Source organism: Eupeodes corollae, chromosome 1 (genome assembly GCF_945859685.1).
Source record: "Eupeodes corollae chromosome 1, idEupCoro1.1, whole genome shotgun sequence".
NCBI classification, from domain to species: Eukaryota; Metazoa; Arthropoda; class Insecta; order Diptera; family Syrphidae; genus Eupeodes; species Eupeodes corollae.
In genome coordinates this window covers 134195192-134212050 of record NC_079147.1, presented here as the reverse complement: position 1 = coordinate 134212050, position 16859 = coordinate 134195192, and the positions used below count along the sequence as shown (strand labels likewise).

Genomic DNA, 16859 nt, shown 5'->3' with positions numbered 1-16859 from the left:
AATCTTTTGTGCATTTGGTGCTCCACCGGGAAAGTATATAGATATTATTTTAAGGTCGTTTAGTGTAATTTCAATGCCAATTGATTCAAAAACATTTGTTTTCACAATTGGTACCAGATTGTGCACTAAATTTTAGTAATGAGTGTTCAAGTTAATTTGTTGTGAATTTTAGTGTCCCCCAGGGTAGCCACCTTGGTCCTATTCTATTTGTTTTATTTATAAATGACTTGGTTTCGATCATACAAAATTTGTCTGTCGTATTATATATCTGCTGATGACATTAAAATTTAAAAACAAATTAACTCTGCATCTGACTGTCTTCTCTTGCAAGAAGACTTAATATTATTCAGGGAATGGTGCAATAATAATCGTCTTGTTTTAAATGTTGACAAATGTGAAACCATGAGTTTTACAAGCAAGTAAAGTCTTTGATCCTAAACAAACATTCAATGAACATATTAACTTCATAGTTAAAAAAGCAAATAGAGTTCTGGGTTTTATTAAGAGATTTGGCCGTAATTTCCGTGATCCATATGTTTTAAATTTACTTTCTGTTTCATTTGTGAGACCAGTCCTGGAATATGCTTGTACAGTATGGTCACCTTACTACGCCGTACACGTCACTAGACTCGAACCCATTCAGAAAATATTATTGCGTTTTTGTCTACGATCCCTTTCGTGGTTTCATGATATTCATACATTACCGCCATATTTACAGAGACTATCTCTCATAAATATTCCTTCTTTGACAAATCATAGAAAGTACTTGCAGTTAAGTTTTATTGTTGGAATAATAATCGGACAAATTTCATCACCATCAGTTCTGGTAGTTTAAACTTTAGTTTTAGTCGTTCAAGTATAAGACCCCAGAAACCATTGAATACTAATTTTAGCAGATCAAACTATGTATGCTATGTACACCGCCCCTTAAATCAATTAATTGAAATCTATAACAAATTTTACTCTTGTATTAATTCACCAAATGACAATATAAAAAGCATAAATTGCAAATTTAAATTTTTCAACAGTATAGATGATTTTACCCTAAAAACAGTGCTAGCACTCAGCTTTACGACGCATAAAAAGTTTGGGTTTTATGGGGGGATTCTGACACCGAAAACCAAAAAGTTCACATATTTTGAGTTCCAATGGTTCAGAAAAGTCTTAAAGTAAAAGCCGTTTCATAATTATCCAATTTTCAAATCTTGCAAATATTGATACACAATCTTTTAAATAAAATCATGAAGCAAAAAATGTATTATTGTATGTATATATTTAAAAAGTAAGTTTTACATAGTTAAATTTATAATTCATGTGCGTGAATAAAAAGTTGAACATCATATATTTATACAGATTTGGTGATCAAATGCAAAAACAAATTATTTTGTACTGTTTTCGTAAAAATATATTAAATTACAATGCATACATAATTAAAAACAAATAAAGAAATAAATATATGTTATCATATATTGAAAAAAAATGATTAAGTCTTCTGGAGATAAAGTTTTGTCATTAGATAGCCTAATGAAACGAAAGGCATTATGGTATTTGTAATTATTGGTCCTTCGGTTTTTAGATTTGCTGAGAAGTTTTATGTTTTTTTTTTTTTTTTTAATGAAGAAACTTCTTTCATAAAATCATTAATGTATTTATTTAAATCTACAACCCGATGTTTTTGACGGAAGAAGTATTGTTGATTGATTTTTAAGTTGATACCAACACAAAGCTAAAACCGTGCGTGGTTTTTCAAACAACATTCATCTTTTATTAAAAATAACTGCTGAACAGATCTAAAAATGCATAGAGGATCAATTTTTATATTTATTCACTTAATAAAACTGAGGTACCTAGATATTGTTGTAAAACTCGATAAAACTCATTGGAATGTTCGAAACTATTTAAAAAAAAAAATATTTTGGAAGATTCTGTGGGTAATTTTCGATTTTAACATACCGCGTTTTGCCTCAATACCTACCCCAATTTTATAGATTGTAGGACGTTGAAAAAAAGATTATTCCATTTTTTCCTTGGCACAATTCCGGATAATTCTTCCAAAATGCCATTGCAAGAAGCATCCTACAATACGAAGTGGTCCCAGTACAAGTGCGTGGAATATATTTTGAAAAAGGCCACCCCAAGGAAACATTCCCCCGCATAAAAGAGTCACCAACCAGCTTTCAAAGCCCATAATAGATATGAATGAACCTTTCTGTGAATATATTTGTAGACAATTACAATTGAAAATAATTTATGAAATTTTAGATATGATTGCAATTTTATTAAACTAACCAGTGCATCATTTACAATACGTTTAGCAACGTCATCCGGCTGAGCGAGACCTCCACTTCCAGATATAAGCTTTGTTTCTTTTGGTTTAGTTTTTTCTTCATTTTCAAAACCTGGTGTATTAGTATCAGCTGGTAGAGCCAAAGTAACCGAAACTCCCAAATGACGAGATTCCATGGATATTGTTTCGGCCATTCCACGAAGTGCATATTTCGATGCCGTATAAGCTCCATACCCGTAGATTCCAAATAGAGCTGCTTGTGAGGCTGTTATGACAATTATTCCTTCTTTTGCTGCCTTCATTTTTGGCAAAACATGCCGAGTACAATTGTAGGTACCAAAATAGTTGATCTCCATTAGCTTTCTTGAGTCTTCAACAGAAACTTCCTCGAAAACTCCACAAATTGCCATTCCAGCACAATTAACTAACATGTAAATCTCACCGAATTGCTTTTCGATTTCAGAAAAACATTCGGTTACTTTTTCATAGCTCTGTGATATGTCCAATGACTTGTAGTTGAACTTTTGTTCTGGAGACTGTCTTAAGACCTCTAGGAGCACAACAGCTCCTTCTGTAAATTTTATTTTATTTGTTTAAAATAACACTTACATTGTTGCATGACTCTTACTTAACATTTTTTCATCACGAGCTATCACTGTAACATTAGCACCTTTCATGGCGCATTCCACTGCAATGTAAAGTCCAATTCCTTTGGATCCTCCCGTAACCACGACATGCCGACCGAATATAGATTTTTGTTTCTTCTTTGTAACAAAGACGTATACAAGAATATGAGCAGCTATAGCTACAGCAATGTAAAATAAAATTTCCAAAGATAAATTCATTGAAAAATTCAAATTAATTTTGACTTCTACAACTTATCAATAGAAAGTGCGGAAATTGAATTTCTTTTTGTACCAATACTCCACCGTCCACCCCCTAAAGAAAGCGAAGCGACCAAAACTTTAAAATGTCAGTGTCAACTGTCAACCTGTTCAACTCAAACTTCATTCCATTTGTGTTAAGTTGAGTTTGAAAGTCACTTCGAACCTTTTTTCAATCAGTATTGAGTTCCAACAGGAATGTTTTAAGTCGACCACATTAGGGGACCGGATAGGGATTAAAATACATAATAAGTACCAAATTTGATAAATTGAGCAAAAATTCAAAAGTTCAAAAAAAAGTGATTTTTGTTATTAAATATGCATTAATTTAAGAATAATGACAGCTACCAGACGTCGCTCATTGCTTAAAAGTCTTAAGAAGCCGGAAGAAAAACAAATTATTAAGTATTAATATAAAATTTATATTGATGTTCTTATTCAAACGAACTTGACGAAAAAGATAATCACTGCTGGAGGTAAAACTCTTTTAAAAACAGAAAAAAAGAAGTGAAATGATATTATCATTTTCCTCGATTTTATTTAAGAAACAAAAAACTTTGAGAAAATTTTGAGATCTGTTTCGTATTTATTCTACAGCACAGATCTATTACAGAAAAGGCCTTGAACAGAAATCTAATAAGGTAGAAAGTGAGATGTCAGAAAACTTCATTTTCAAAAGCCAACGAATGATACAAATAAACTGGGGCTCGTCAGCTGGAAACTGAAGGGGGTTTGTAATGTTGAAAGTAAAATCTTTATTAAGATACATACATATAGGTAATAAATTATGTACCTAAATTTCAGAAAATCTTTCCACACTACGAAAGCTAAACAAGAATTTTAGGGGATAAAAGCGAAGGAGGGAGCTCGTATGCTTCTACAAAGTTTGAGGCTTTCTTTTGTCAAAGACAAACAGGAGGAGGATAGACTTGAAACTTGAAAATTAAAGTTTCCCAAAAAAAAAAATGTCAAACAACAAATTAGAAAAAAGTGCTTCACGGTCTACTCAAAAAATACAAATTTTCATTTCTACCGGTGTCGTTACACCAGATCGGAAATCCACCTATCAATTTTTTAAAGTGTAAAATTGATTCTTTTTTGCTGAAACTGCTATATAACAGTTGAAAACGCAAAGCAGAATGCAGTTGTTAAAGAGTCATTAATTTTAAAAGAACAGGTGACTCAAAATAGCTGAGCTATCTAAAAAGAAATCAAAGGCTATAAGAGAATTTCTGGCAAATCACAGAACAGCTAATTCAACATTATGTTCAAAAGGTAAAAAAAAAGATGTTAGTTAGGTGAGTTATTAAAATTAACCATTGGAAAATTTATTTTACAATAATTTTGGACACTTAAATCTAAATGTTTATCTGCTCTTTGCGGAAGCGTTTTTTTTTGTCAGCTGTCTAACTCGTTCATTAAGGTATTTAAAAATATTCAGGACTAGGAGTTAGAATAGCCTTTATAACAAGAGATTGAATTTGTATTATCTTGTTGAGTGGACGCATTCTTATAATTAATCCCAGTGGATATAAAGCCTAAAATATTTTAGTTTTGTATTGTTAAACAAATAAATTACCAAAAAGTTGTACAGACAAAACACTTCTAAGTCGGCAAATAGATTAAGTATATTTATGTTTCGATTTGGAATAAGACTTATGCATAATACAAATGGAATGAAAATGCAATCTCAATAAAAGTTACTACTACTACTACTACTACTCTACACGAGATTGAATGCAGCCATTTATTTTAGTTGGCCAAGTCGGTCTGAACGGACTTGTTTTTGTATTTTCTTTGACATCTGTATGTCAAAAATGAAAATAAACTAAAAAACTAAAAAACAACAACAAATAAGGATAACACACTTGTTTGGGATAACTTAGAGTTTTTTAAGCTGATTTTGTTTAATTATTTTATTTAAAGAAATGGCATTAGTTAATTATAGTTCTTCTTCTGACGATGAAATTGAAAATGATGACCAACCTCCGGAACCAAAAATTATGAAAATTAACACCGAGAAAAAGTAAGCAGAAAATCTATTAGTTACATACATATGTACATATATTAAATACAAAAATTTAATGTCACTTTTTTCACAATAGGATTAGGATAGTATGATTATTAATATGTAAGTTACTTACTTAAGGTGGCGCTACAGTCCCGGGCGCACATGGGCCTCAACCAACATGCTTTTCCAGGCAGTTCGGTCCGTAGCTAGCTGTCTCCAGTTTCGCATGCCAAGTTGGTTGAGGTCTTCACCCACTTGAGTATACTTTCCAGGCTGGAGCGTTGATGTACATTCGCTCTACATGACCCAGCCATCTAAGCCGTTGGACTTTTATTCTGCTAACTAGGTCAGTGTCGCTGTACAGTTCGTCGTTATATCTTCTCCATCCAGGGTCCAGGCCTCAGCGCCATAAATGAGAACCGGGTGATGAGTGTCTTATAGATTGTGATTTTAAATGCTCGAGAGAGAACTTTACTTCTCAATTGTGTTCTAAGTCCAAAGAAGCAGCAATTTACAAGAGTTATTATTCGTTTGATTTCAGCGCTGGTGTCGTTGTCTGTGTTTATAGCGGTGCCTAGGTAGACAAAGTGCTTAACTACGTCGAAGTTATAGCTGCCCATGGTGACGTTTTGTTCAAGACGACGTTGTTCAATGTACTTTTTTGATGACAGCATATACTTGGCCTTGCCCTCAGTGACCACTAAACCCATCTTCTTCGGTTCCGTCGCAATGCTCGAAAACGCTCCACTGACATTACTCTTCGATCTTCCAATTATGTCAATATTATCTGCGTATCCGAGTAATTGGATAAACCTTTGGAAGATTGTGTTTCTGGTGTTGACGGTTGAGTTTTGCAAAATTTTTTCCAGAACGATATTAAAGAAGTCGCATGACAGTGCATCGCCTTGTCTAAAACCTTTTTTGACATCAAATCGATAAAGAGATGGTGGGTATCGATTTGATGCTCCTGGGTTTTTTCCAAGATCTACTGTAGTGTGAAAATTTGGTCGATAGGGGACTTTCCTAGTCTGAAGTCACATTGATAAGGACTTATCAAGTTGTTGGCGAAAGGCTTCAGACGTTCACATAATACGGCAGAAAAGATCTTATACGCAATGTTAAGGAGACTGATGCCTCCTTAGTTGGCGCAATTAAGAGTGTCTCCTTTTTTATGTATTGGGCAAACTATGCTGAGATTCCACTCATCGGGCGTGCTTTCTTCCGACCATATTTTGCAGATGAGTTAATAGAGGGAATTCAGTTCAGGATAAACTAAATCGAATGGTGATAAATGAGCCCACATGCCTACTAAGGTGCGATATGACATTCTATTCGTATTTTTATTTTTACGTTCGAAACAAAACATGTTTATGGCTTTTGTTTTTCAGCTTTTCGATGATTTTAAATACCTATGTATACATATGTAAGTATAATTTAATTTTGTTAGTGAAATCAAACAAGCAATAATTAGAATATATTTAGTTTACTTCCAATTTCCAGCATTTATTCACTTTCACAAACATCAGTCTTTTTCAATTGATAGGTTAGAGGCGCCAGTGGCGAGCCCCTTAAGGATTTTTCCTCATTTGAAATAAATTATGCTTTACAGATTTCTGCATCGATAATATAAAGAACAAATATAAATTTTCTTACAGAAAAATGTTTTATTTAGTTTTTTGTAAAAAGAAGTAATTTTTCCAGTGGCCGGCCCCTTGTTTCCTATTTTCGACCAGCTGGTGTCCCATTTTCGGCCACCAACTAAACAAAAGTCTTGAATTGTTTTATATTTTTTATTAAAACGTTTTAATAAAGAAAAGTTGAAAAAAGTAATTTTTCTTGCAAAAAATAAATAGAATAAAGAATAGCTTAAAAATTTAAATAAAAAATCCTTAAATTTAATTCAATTAGGAACATGTTTTTAAAGCTAATTATGAATTATCAAAAAATTATAGGTACATAAATATATGTAAATATAATTCTTTCAGTACACTTAAGAATGTATAAATTGCTTAAAAGTAACAACAGGTAAAGTCTTGTAGCTCAGCATCTGCACATGGCATGGTTGAAAGATTTGTGCATTGTAGATGAAACCAATTTTTACAGCTATCACAGCCACGTCCGTATCGAACAGTCTTTTTTCGCTTATTAGTTTTTTTCTTCCCTTCTGTTTTCATTTGTCGCTCAAATTTCCTTTTTTCGCCTTCGGCAGCTCTAAATTTATTTTCGTCTTCTTTGTTTTTTTTTTGAAACGCATTCCAGGCATGAGATTGACATAGGTGGTTTTTGAGTGTTAAAAAATATTTTGACGGAGTTTTGTATGATTTTGGATACTTAAGATGCTTTTCAAAAACGGATGGGTTTTCAGCGCTTTTTGAAGTATGAGCTTCTGTCAAAATGTAATATAAATAAGTAATAATTTTAACTTTTTTAAGACCCTAAAAATGGGCATACAAATTACCCATAGTCAGTGCATTTTCCCTAATAATTTGGAAAGGAATTTCTTGCAAAATATTATCATTCTCTATTTCCAGCTCCATAGTACCTTATACAAAAAAATCAAGTATTAACAAAAAGCAGATTTATAATTATAAGTTATACTTAGCTACCTATGACTGTTTCGTAATCCTGTGGAATTTTTTCTTGTAATGATGCACTGTCAAGATTGGGTTGAGGTACTCTTAATAATGTCCCATCACAAGCAACTTCGAAAGTCCCTTCAATGGGGTATCCCATACACTCCAAAAATGTTTTGCTTGGCCTGGCGAATAACGTCAGCACAACTTGACTGTTTATATGTTTGCTTTCAAGACTATCTTTTACTTGCAATATCACTCTTTCAGCTTCTAAGAAACTTGTATTTGAGATATCTTTATCAGCACCTTCAACGTTCACAACGCGGCCTATATCGCAATCGAAGTTGACCACGAATTCCTCGTTATCACCGTTACCAAGATCACCACTTACATCAACATCCATAATACTAATACCAGACCAATATCAGAACCGCGAAAAGATATACCACCAGGATCTGCATCAAGATTGTCTTAGAATCTCCTTCGCCACCAGAATGAACGCCAGAACACTCTCCAGATACACCAGCAGGAACTTCATCATTTGAACCGCGAACATCACCACCAAGATCGGAAACAGTAGCATTTAAAGCTTCTAAGGCATTTTGAATGGAAATAGTCCACATTTTTTGAAGGCATTCTGTATGATGGTAGTCCTTTCCTTGTAATTTAGGAGCTCTTCTAACACGTCACAAAAACTCTCCTAATTATGCTGCCGTGACTACCTGGACGCTTGCGCCATTCATTTAAAATATTTGTATAGTCTGATTTTATACCTTTGAAAGCACCCACATTGGCCGGTTGAAGGATATCAGTAGTGTTTGGAGGAAGTGCATATAAAATGATGTAGCTGCTGCAAAAACTACTCAAATCAAGGGACATGTGAGAAGCGTGCCCACCGACAAAAAAAAGCAGGACGTTTAACATCATTCTTCGATATCCAAACGTTAAGACCATCTTGCAGCTACATCATCAACGGTGGGTGCATAGAATCTTCGCACATGTTCACCTGTTGGGGTACGATCCGCTCTTTTGACATGTTTGTCTGTATCCGATGGCATTTATTCCAATGCTGTTTTAAACATATTAACCGCAGAGTTATTAGCGTGAAAAAATGCTTGCAACTGTTCAATAGTTTTGTCTTCAACTGTTGTGTTCCCCACAGCACTTTCAGGTGATCCACCATCGACAAAATGAAGAATATTTGCAAAAATTGATGCGGTTCATTTGGTGTTGACACCATTGAACTATGCAAATAATATATTTGTCCTTGTATCTGTAATTGCAAACAATTATTTGTTGAAGAATACGATGTGACTTCTGATCATGTGATGGTGTAGTGTGTGGTGTATGTTAGTTGTTACATGTTGCAATTGATTATGTTAGAGTGATTGATTGGTGTGAGTGATTGGTTGTGTGTGTTGTATCTTTTACCTTGCAAGTTGGCATGAAGCCGCCTTCTCGAATTATGTTAGCTCCAAGAGATGCCGAAAGCAGTTATTGTATTCAAGGATGTTTTGAAGAAAATGTTTGGAATCGGGATCACTCCCATCGAACAATGGTTTCAGTGGCTGTGGTGGCGTAAATAATGGATACATTTTGACTTTTCCACTTGCTCAGCACAATCCAACCGTTCATTACTGTAGTTTGTAGTGGGATCATATTGGAATGCCAAGCGATTGTGACTTGTTGCTGGCTTGCATGTCTTTCGCGTCGGCCGATGTTCGCACGTCGTACTCAAGGCATTTTATATTATGTTTTGTTCTCAAAATATTCTACGTGACAAATATTTTGTTTCAGTTTTTTTGATTTTAAAAAAAAGATAACTGATTTTTTCGAAATTATACCAAATTTTCTCAGAATGTGTAATACAAAATTTTATATAAGTGGGTTTGGGGTCAACCGAATTTTTCACTTTTTACTTAAATTGCTCTATGATCAAACATTTTTTTTTAAGTCGTCTTTGCATTTTTTTCTTATTATCTTCAAAACAAAACTTTGTTTGAAGTCGGTTTCTCTGACGTTTCTAGAGCTATGGTTGACTAAAAAAGGTTCCCAAAACTAAGCTTTAGTTTAGAATATAGGGCCCTTAAAACGTTGAAAAATTTGAAAATTTTCAATTCCACAAATCGGAACTATTACAATAGCTTTCTATGAGAAGCTAACCGGACTTCACCGCTTTTCTGTTGATTTTTTTCCTGAATTTTGTCTGCTATAAATCTCACGATGCCGAGACATTTCAAACGAATGCAAAACCGTGGAAATCGGTCCATGCGTTCTGGAGTTATACCGTCAGGAAGGAAAACCCGACTTATTTTTATATTTATTATCGAATAAAAAGTTCTTAATTTTCCGTATGCAACAAGAAAAAGCTATGATCTACATATAAATCATATTAATTTAAGTTGAAAGCTAAAATTTTGCAATATCATAGTTTACGTATAACTATTATTTTCTTTTAGACTCCCTTTGCCTTCAGCTATTAGTAGTATGAACAAATTAATTAACACAACTCCAGTAGATGATCCTTCAAAACATGGCGGAAGACTCCGATCATTTGAACACGAACGAGGCAACTGGGCAACTCTCGTCTTTATACCAGGTAAAGTTCATCTAATATAAAAATACATTTAACATTTGATTAATTAAAATATTAAACACAATAAATATTTAGTTGAATTAGATATTATGAATGAACTTCAAGCGATGATACAAAATTTCTTTAAAACTACAATTAAACTACAGAAATCTGAAAACATTCATTTGAGTCTTACGAAAACTGTAATTCTACGGCATCATTGGATACAATTATTTGTGAAATCTATTCATGAAACCTTAGCATCGTCCGAAAAGTAAGTTAAATTGTTTATTTATTGCAAATACAAACACAATATTATTTAGTTTTTTTCTCGATTTTCAGTCACTTAACGTCTACGTAAATGAAGATAAGACAAGAACCTTTATTGGTCTTACAGTCGGTGACATTTATTTTGATAAATTACACAAACTTATGCTCAAAATGGATAACTTAATGAATGAATTCCATTTAAATACGTTCTATAAGGTATTTTTAGTATATATTATGAAAAGATTTAGCTAAATTAATATTTGTTGTGACTTTTGTATTTAAATAGAATCCATCATTTCATGCAAGTATATTGTGGTGCTTGGGAAATAAAGAGAGTTTAATCAAAGACAAATTACCTCAACTGAATGCAAGCCTTTGTCAAATGAGAAGCACAAGTTTGGATGACTTCCATATAAGAGTAAATCAAATTCAATGTAAAACAGGAAACAAAAGCTACAATTTTGAGCTGAAATAAAATAAAATGGAAAAAGAAAACAATAATGATCCATCTCGAGTAGCTTGAAATGACATCGAAGCATCTCTTAATTTTGTTTTAATTGAAAATAAATAAAAATTGTTTTATAGTTAATATTTGAAAACTTATAAAATAAAATTAGGAAAGCTACTCAATAAAATTTGTACCAAAGTTGAAGTAAATATTCGTTAAACTTTATTTTATAGACATTAGATATAAAATACTATCTTTTTGTATAGTTCTGCAATGTTTCAGTCCTTCTTCTTTCTGGTTCCATTTCCTTGCTTAGAAGCTTGGACTTGTTCTTCCATTTTTGCCTGCTCCTCTTCATCCAGAGCTCGTTGCTTTCGCCTGCCTAATGGTGTTTTAGACCACCATGCTTCAAATGCTTCTTCTTCTTCGCAATAGACTGGATCTTTTGTACTAAGAATAGAAAATAAAAACAACATTGCAATACTTTAATAAATTTAAAATAATATTACCAAAGTGAATTTATAAGTTCCACATGAGTAAGGGGCTGTGACCGCAATTGAAGCTTTCTCTTACATGTTAAGACCTCTTTTATACATGAATTTATCGATCCAATTGTGTAACCATCAGAGATCTTTGCCATAACACTGCAATCAAGTTGACATAAACCGCCACTATGCTCACTATTGTTAATAAATCAACAAATATTTTCAAAATCAAATGCATAGTAAAAAATAATATATAAATAAAATTACTCGAGAAGAGCCTTCCACGCAAATGACAAAGCTCCATAATCCGGTCTTGGGATGTATATAAATCGATTGTAAGCCTGCTGAAGAAGCTTTTGATCTGCTTCCCACGGAAAGCTTGATGTTCCAATAAAAATAACTCGGTCTTCAGGTGCTATATTTTTAATTAACTTTGACAAATCTTTTTTCAGTCGCTTTGGATCACTTCGATCAGTTTTGGGAATTTTTTTCATAAATGGCCGCTCAGCATCTCCCATATATATAACTGCTGGCTGAAGAAGTCTTGAGACTTTCAAAACAAGGTGAATAAGCATGATAAGACCAGATTTCCCAGGGTATTTTCCAACTATATTTGCTGGCGTCAAATCAAATAATATAGCTCCAACTTCCGTGCATATAGCATGCAACAACGTTCTTTTTCCGCTTCCTTTAGGGCCAGCCAACATCAAAGAACGAATACATGGACAAGAATTTCGAATTGTTTCTGAACCCAGCGGCAAAATACAATATTCAGTTAATACCTGCCGCACATCACCAGCTGATGGATTAAGGCCATTTCGAGCGGCATATGACTTATCTCCCAAATAGGCACTTAGGGGAGTATCAGGATACTTTCGAATTATGCCATTCGTTACAAGTTCTTCAAATAGAGACTCAGTTGTTCGATCTGGCGTAAGATCTTTTTCTTTCTTTTTCTTGCCCTTTTTACCTGAACGCCTAGTTTTCTTGCTATTTTTCTTTGCCTTTTTACCAACAGCTGTCTGTTATGCGTTTAAAGAAAGGGCCTATCAGCTGTATTCTTTTTTTTTTTTTGAGTAAAATTATTTACCTGCAAAAGATCTAGCTCCTGCCTCATCAATTCGTCAACAATCTTACGATACTCCAGTTCAACTTCTGTATACTTTTGGGCATAAATAATTTCCTCGTTATGCTTTTCATGAAGATTGTCCATTTCATTGTTATCTCTCCAAACTTCAATGAATCTACGATATGTAAGTTTATTAGAATGGTGATTTGGTTTCGAAAATAATTTTGTATTGCAATTATAGTTTAGGCAAATTTAAAGTAAGAACTTACTCATCAATTCCACTTTTCAAATCATTGAGAAACATCGATTGACTCTGGTGGTATAATCCATCTGGTGTTTCTGTAATATTTAAGTCGCCACTTCTAGCTGGAGATTTTGATTTGTCTTTCGTTTTTCTAGATTCCTTTGATGATCTTGCGGATGACCGACTTATTTCACTTTCCGTTCCTAGTAAAACATAAATTAGTTTTCTGTTAATAAAACCTGATAAAACACAGCTCTGAGAAATTCTGATATCTTAAAAAATGCGATTTAGAATTGGACCGAATTTCGAACTCTTTTTAGTCCATTTTTGGGGTTAACAATTTTAAAGTTAGTTAGTATTGGGAACTTTGTGGCCCGTTTGGTGGTAATGTGTATTTTATGGTGTGAAACTAATAAAACACAACTTCTTATATTATTTTTGCTTCCTACCTGCCCTGCTGAAAATGTGCAATGAACCACCATTTTCTTCAGATGGAAAATCCGGAAGTTTTCCAGTTTTATCATAACAGTCTTTTATCCATAATCTTATCTCATCAGCAATATCATCTATAAGCACTGGTCCTTGCTTTGTTCTCAATTCTTCTCGTATTTGAATAACTGCCTTTTCGTACTCTTTTCTGAATTCTTCTTGAGTATTGTAGCGTTCAAGGAACATCTAAGGAAATGAATTGCTATTACTTCAAAAAAATAAAATATTCGCTTCAACTCAATTACTTGATTCATTTGTTCCCTTGCTTCGGACTTCTTGCTGGGTGGTGGTATCATACCGATTAAAACCATTTCTTCAACCTTCTTGCGGCGTGTCTTCCGGCGTGCTGTATGACCTCGCCACATTTTCTGTATTCTCATAGCAGCTAAAAGACCAGAATCAGTCCTCTCTTGAACATTTTCAGATTTGCTTTTATCTTTAAGAAGCCGGATTTCTTTCATAAAATGAGCTCTCAAACGACCTTGTCGAGCACGCTCGTGTATTTGAATCAAACGAATGGCTTCAATTTCAGTAAGCTTTTCTTCCTGTGGATTCTCTTCTAACCAACCCAACTTGATGAGGATTTCATCCATTGCATTTTTTCGAAATTGAATTTCAGTTTGCCGCTCGCGTTGGAAATACCTTGGTATATGAAGCTCAGTATCCTGTGGACTTAATTTAAGTTTCTCCATAACTTCATCATTATAACTAAACTCCATCATGTCGATGTTGACGAGGTCATGCTTTAATTCTACGACACGACCTAAACAGGAGTCAAGGATACGTCTAATTAAAAGACGCTTTTGTGGATGTATCATTTTATCATAGACATCTTCTAATCGATTGGCGATACAAATATACTTTAGATACAATTCAAAAATTAAAGTTTGAAGTATTGTTCTTTCTGTTGTTGGTTCCCGGGTTTGCTGGTCAACATCAGTAATTGCTAATCCTTCCAGCTCTTGTTGAGTTTGAAGCCAAACTTCATTATAGAAATGGTTAGACATGCTGCAGTAACAGGCAAAATACAACTGAATTTATTTTCGGCATCTTAGGAATTGTTAATCAATAACTATATTTTGACGGTAGTCATGGAGGTGCAGGTATTATGAATGAAGTCTTGTTTGAATGACTTTTAATATAGCCAGTCTATCCTCCTACCTATGTACATATATTATTTATGGGAGACTTAATTTGTTTGTTTGTTTGTGACTTTTTTTGTGGAGGTAGTTATGAGGCTGGAAAGTGTCTTAAGCTACTTTTTATTGCGATAAAATATCACATTCATAGGTCATTCGAGTGGATCCACCGTTAACACTTATAATTTCAATACGTTTGTTATGAAAAACTATTAAAAATAAGAGATGGGTGGTGGAAAACCGATGTCGAGGTAAATGTAACACTAACGGATAATTAAGTACATAGTAATTCTGAACTTATTGCAGGTGTTTACCCTGATTTACAAAATCACATACACGACGATTGATTTCTCTGTAAAAGGGCGATTCTATCACCAAGAAAAGGCAACGGCCTAGTCACTTTTTTTTTGAAGTTCATTTTTATTCATTATTTCTTAAAACTATCTTAAAGCTAGACAAAAATTCATAAAACTAGCTTAATTAACCATAACCCACCATGTTCCAATTGTTGAAAGACAACGGTCCCGATGTGTTTATGGCTAGCTAAACCAAGCTAAACCACAAACAAAAACTGACTCATAAAAATTACAATATCGTAAGAAAAGACCGGCCCGACTCCACTCAAGGAGGCGGTGTCACTCTCTTTATATGAATAGGCATTAATTAAAAAGTCATTAGAAAAATTAGGAAAAACTAATATAATATCCTTTTTTATTTTTACTTAAAAACTACTTAAAATAAGGTCCTTAATAAAAAACTTAAAGCTAACTAAAACTAAGTATTCTACCTATAAACTAATCAAAACTAGAACAACCACAGCAGCAAATCTAACTATCTAACATTTTAGTTTTTCATATTTTGTATGTTTTTTTTTATATTCCATGTGTTTTGAACTAAAATTTAATTAATGAATTAAAATTTAATATTTAATTTTTTGCTTTGTAAACCAATCAACAACTCCACTGTAATTGCGGTTAAATTTAAAAATAAATATTAAATTTTAATATCCATTATTTTTTTTTATTTTTTTTTCTATTTTTTTGTGCCATGCCTATTCTACTTAAAACTAAACCCTAAAACTATAAAACAAGGATGTAAGCCGGCCAAGGCTTAAAACCCCATCCCGGCTACCCACTATTAAGTGCCGATTGAAGCTATCAAAACTGGTTCTCCTGCTTCACCCTATCAGTTCGGTTCCGTTCGGACAGAGCCCTCTACTGAACCGAAGGAGCTCTGCTCCGCCTTGTGCCATGACGTTCCGATTGTACAGGAGTCGCCTATCCACGGTTCATCGTCTGACGTGGTAGATTAACGGAACTGTCAATCTATCCTGTATCAGACCGCATCTATCTAAAAAGAGGAATGCCTCTGGTGGAATGAAGTCGCTCAAGCGTGCACTCTCAAAATATTCGGCGTTAGGATAGAACGCCCCGAAAATTAAATTTTTGGTCGAAGACATAGCTCTTGCAATGTGATTTCGAACAAGTTTTAACACTAAATTGTTAATTCTCTTGATTCGAGCCCAGTTGTATAGGACCTCGTTGGAATAGTAATGCACGTAAGAATATTCGGCTGTTTGATATAAGCCGGTATAGCGTCGTAAACACTGCCGCTCGAACACCCGAAACTTCTCCAACTGGGAAGTGGCAACATTGAACCACACAGGACAACCATAAATGATCATCGGCCGTATGAGGGCCATGTAGCAAATTACCTTCACTCTTGGGTCAAGCCGACGGCTGTAAAACAGCCGTTTCGTCACAGCTAAGGCTCCTCTGGCCCTGGCCAGAGCAGCATTTATATGTCTGTCGAAATATAAATACTGATATAACCAGATGCCGAGGTACTTCACTACACTTTTGCTCGCTAATGGCTGCCCGTGAAGATCAACGATGACCATCTTGCGCCAATTCTTGCACGAATCCCTCGTGGCCCTAGCCAACGGAGTCCGGAACAGAATTGTCTCCGACGTCTGGACATTTATTTTAAGTTTCCAGTCGTCGCAATGTCGCTGAATCTTGTCGAAATCACGCTGCAAGAGAATTCTAATAACCTCCACATTTCGGGCCGTTCTGTACGCAATTAGATCGTCGGCGTACGCAATTGCCTTTGTAAGACTGCCTATCAGATCGCTGGTGTAAATGCTGAAGAGAATCGGCGAATTCACCGCTCCCCGTTGAAGACCATTTTTAGTTGTGGTAGAAGTAACATTGCCACTTTTGACAACAAACTTTCTACGCTTATCATAAAGTATATAAAATAATGGCTTGCTTATGCCAAGCCTGCTCAGTTTTTGGTAAAGACCCTCTAACCATACGTTGTCAAAGGCCTTTTCCAAATCAAATCAACTAGAACAGCACTAGTGCATTGTTGTTTTTATTTATT

General features: G+C 34.2%; 4 protein-coding genes across 13 annotated transcripts; 1 reads left to right on the top strand and 3 right to left on the bottom strand.

Moving 5' to 3' along the window:
* Positions 1–1249: 1249 nt before the first annotated feature.
* Positions 1250–3246, bottom strand: LOC129941620 (3-ketodihydrosphingosine reductase). Of its 9 annotated transcripts, none has more exons than XR_008780895.1 (5): positions 2916–3246; positions 2290–2858; positions 1954–2209; positions 1848–1894; positions 1250–1790 (listed from the first exon to the last, which is right to left on the bottom strand). XR_008780895.1 is itself a non-coding variant. In XM_056050300.1 (4 exons), exons 1-3 carry the CDS (start codon positions 3130–3132, stop codon positions 2012–2014), a joined length of 984 nt encoding a protein of 327 aa, XP_055906275.1. In that variant the 5' UTR covers positions 3133–3246; the 3' UTR covers positions 1250–1894; positions 1976–2011. The 9 variants fall into 9 exon arrangements, 2 of the variants coding, with proteins under 2 accessions (XP_055906275.1, XP_055906274.1); XR_008780896.1 differs by having other exon boundaries at positions 1250–1777; XR_008780894.1 differs by having other exon boundaries at positions 1976–2209.
* A 1750-nt stretch (positions 3247–4996) lies between these two features.
* LOC129943004 (U6 snRNA phosphodiesterase 1) lies at positions 4997–11251 on the top strand. The gene is made up of 5 exons (XM_056052206.1): positions 4997–5197; positions 10215–10354; positions 10427–10604; positions 10654–10816; positions 10887–11251. Exons 1-5 carry the CDS (start codon positions 5100–5102, stop codon positions 11073–11075), a joined length of 768 nt encoding a protein of 255 aa, XP_055908181.1. The 5' UTR covers positions 4997–5099; the 3' UTR covers positions 11076–11251.
* LOC129943003 (uncharacterized) lies at positions 7056–10221 on the bottom strand. Of its 2 annotated transcripts, XM_056052205.1 has the most exons (4): positions 9187–10221; positions 7789–9028; positions 7641–7724; positions 7056–7568 (listed from the first exon to the last, which is right to left on the bottom strand). In XM_056052205.1, the coding sequence occupies exons 2-4, from the start codon at positions 8156–8158 to the stop codon at positions 7192–7194; spliced, it is 831 nt and encodes a 276-aa protein (XP_055908180.1). In that variant the 5' UTR covers positions 8159–9028; positions 9187–10221; the 3' UTR covers positions 7056–7191. The 2 variants fall into 2 exon arrangements, with proteins under 2 accessions (XP_055908180.1, XP_055908179.1); XM_056052204.1 differs by having other exon boundaries at positions 7789–10221.
* Positions 11252–11326: 75 nt separating the features above from the next.
* LOC129944824 (dynein regulatory complex protein 11) lies at positions 11327–14342 on the bottom strand. The gene is made up of 7 exons (XM_056054487.1): positions 13581–14342; positions 13296–13521; positions 12872–13049; positions 12624–12777; positions 11801–12555; positions 11558–11728; positions 11327–11498 (listed from the first exon to the last, which is right to left on the bottom strand). The coding sequence occupies exons 1-7, from the start codon at positions 14340–14342 to the stop codon at positions 11327–11329; spliced, it is 2418 nt and encodes an 805-aa protein (XP_055910462.1).
* Positions 14343–16859: the final 2517 nt, after the last annotated feature.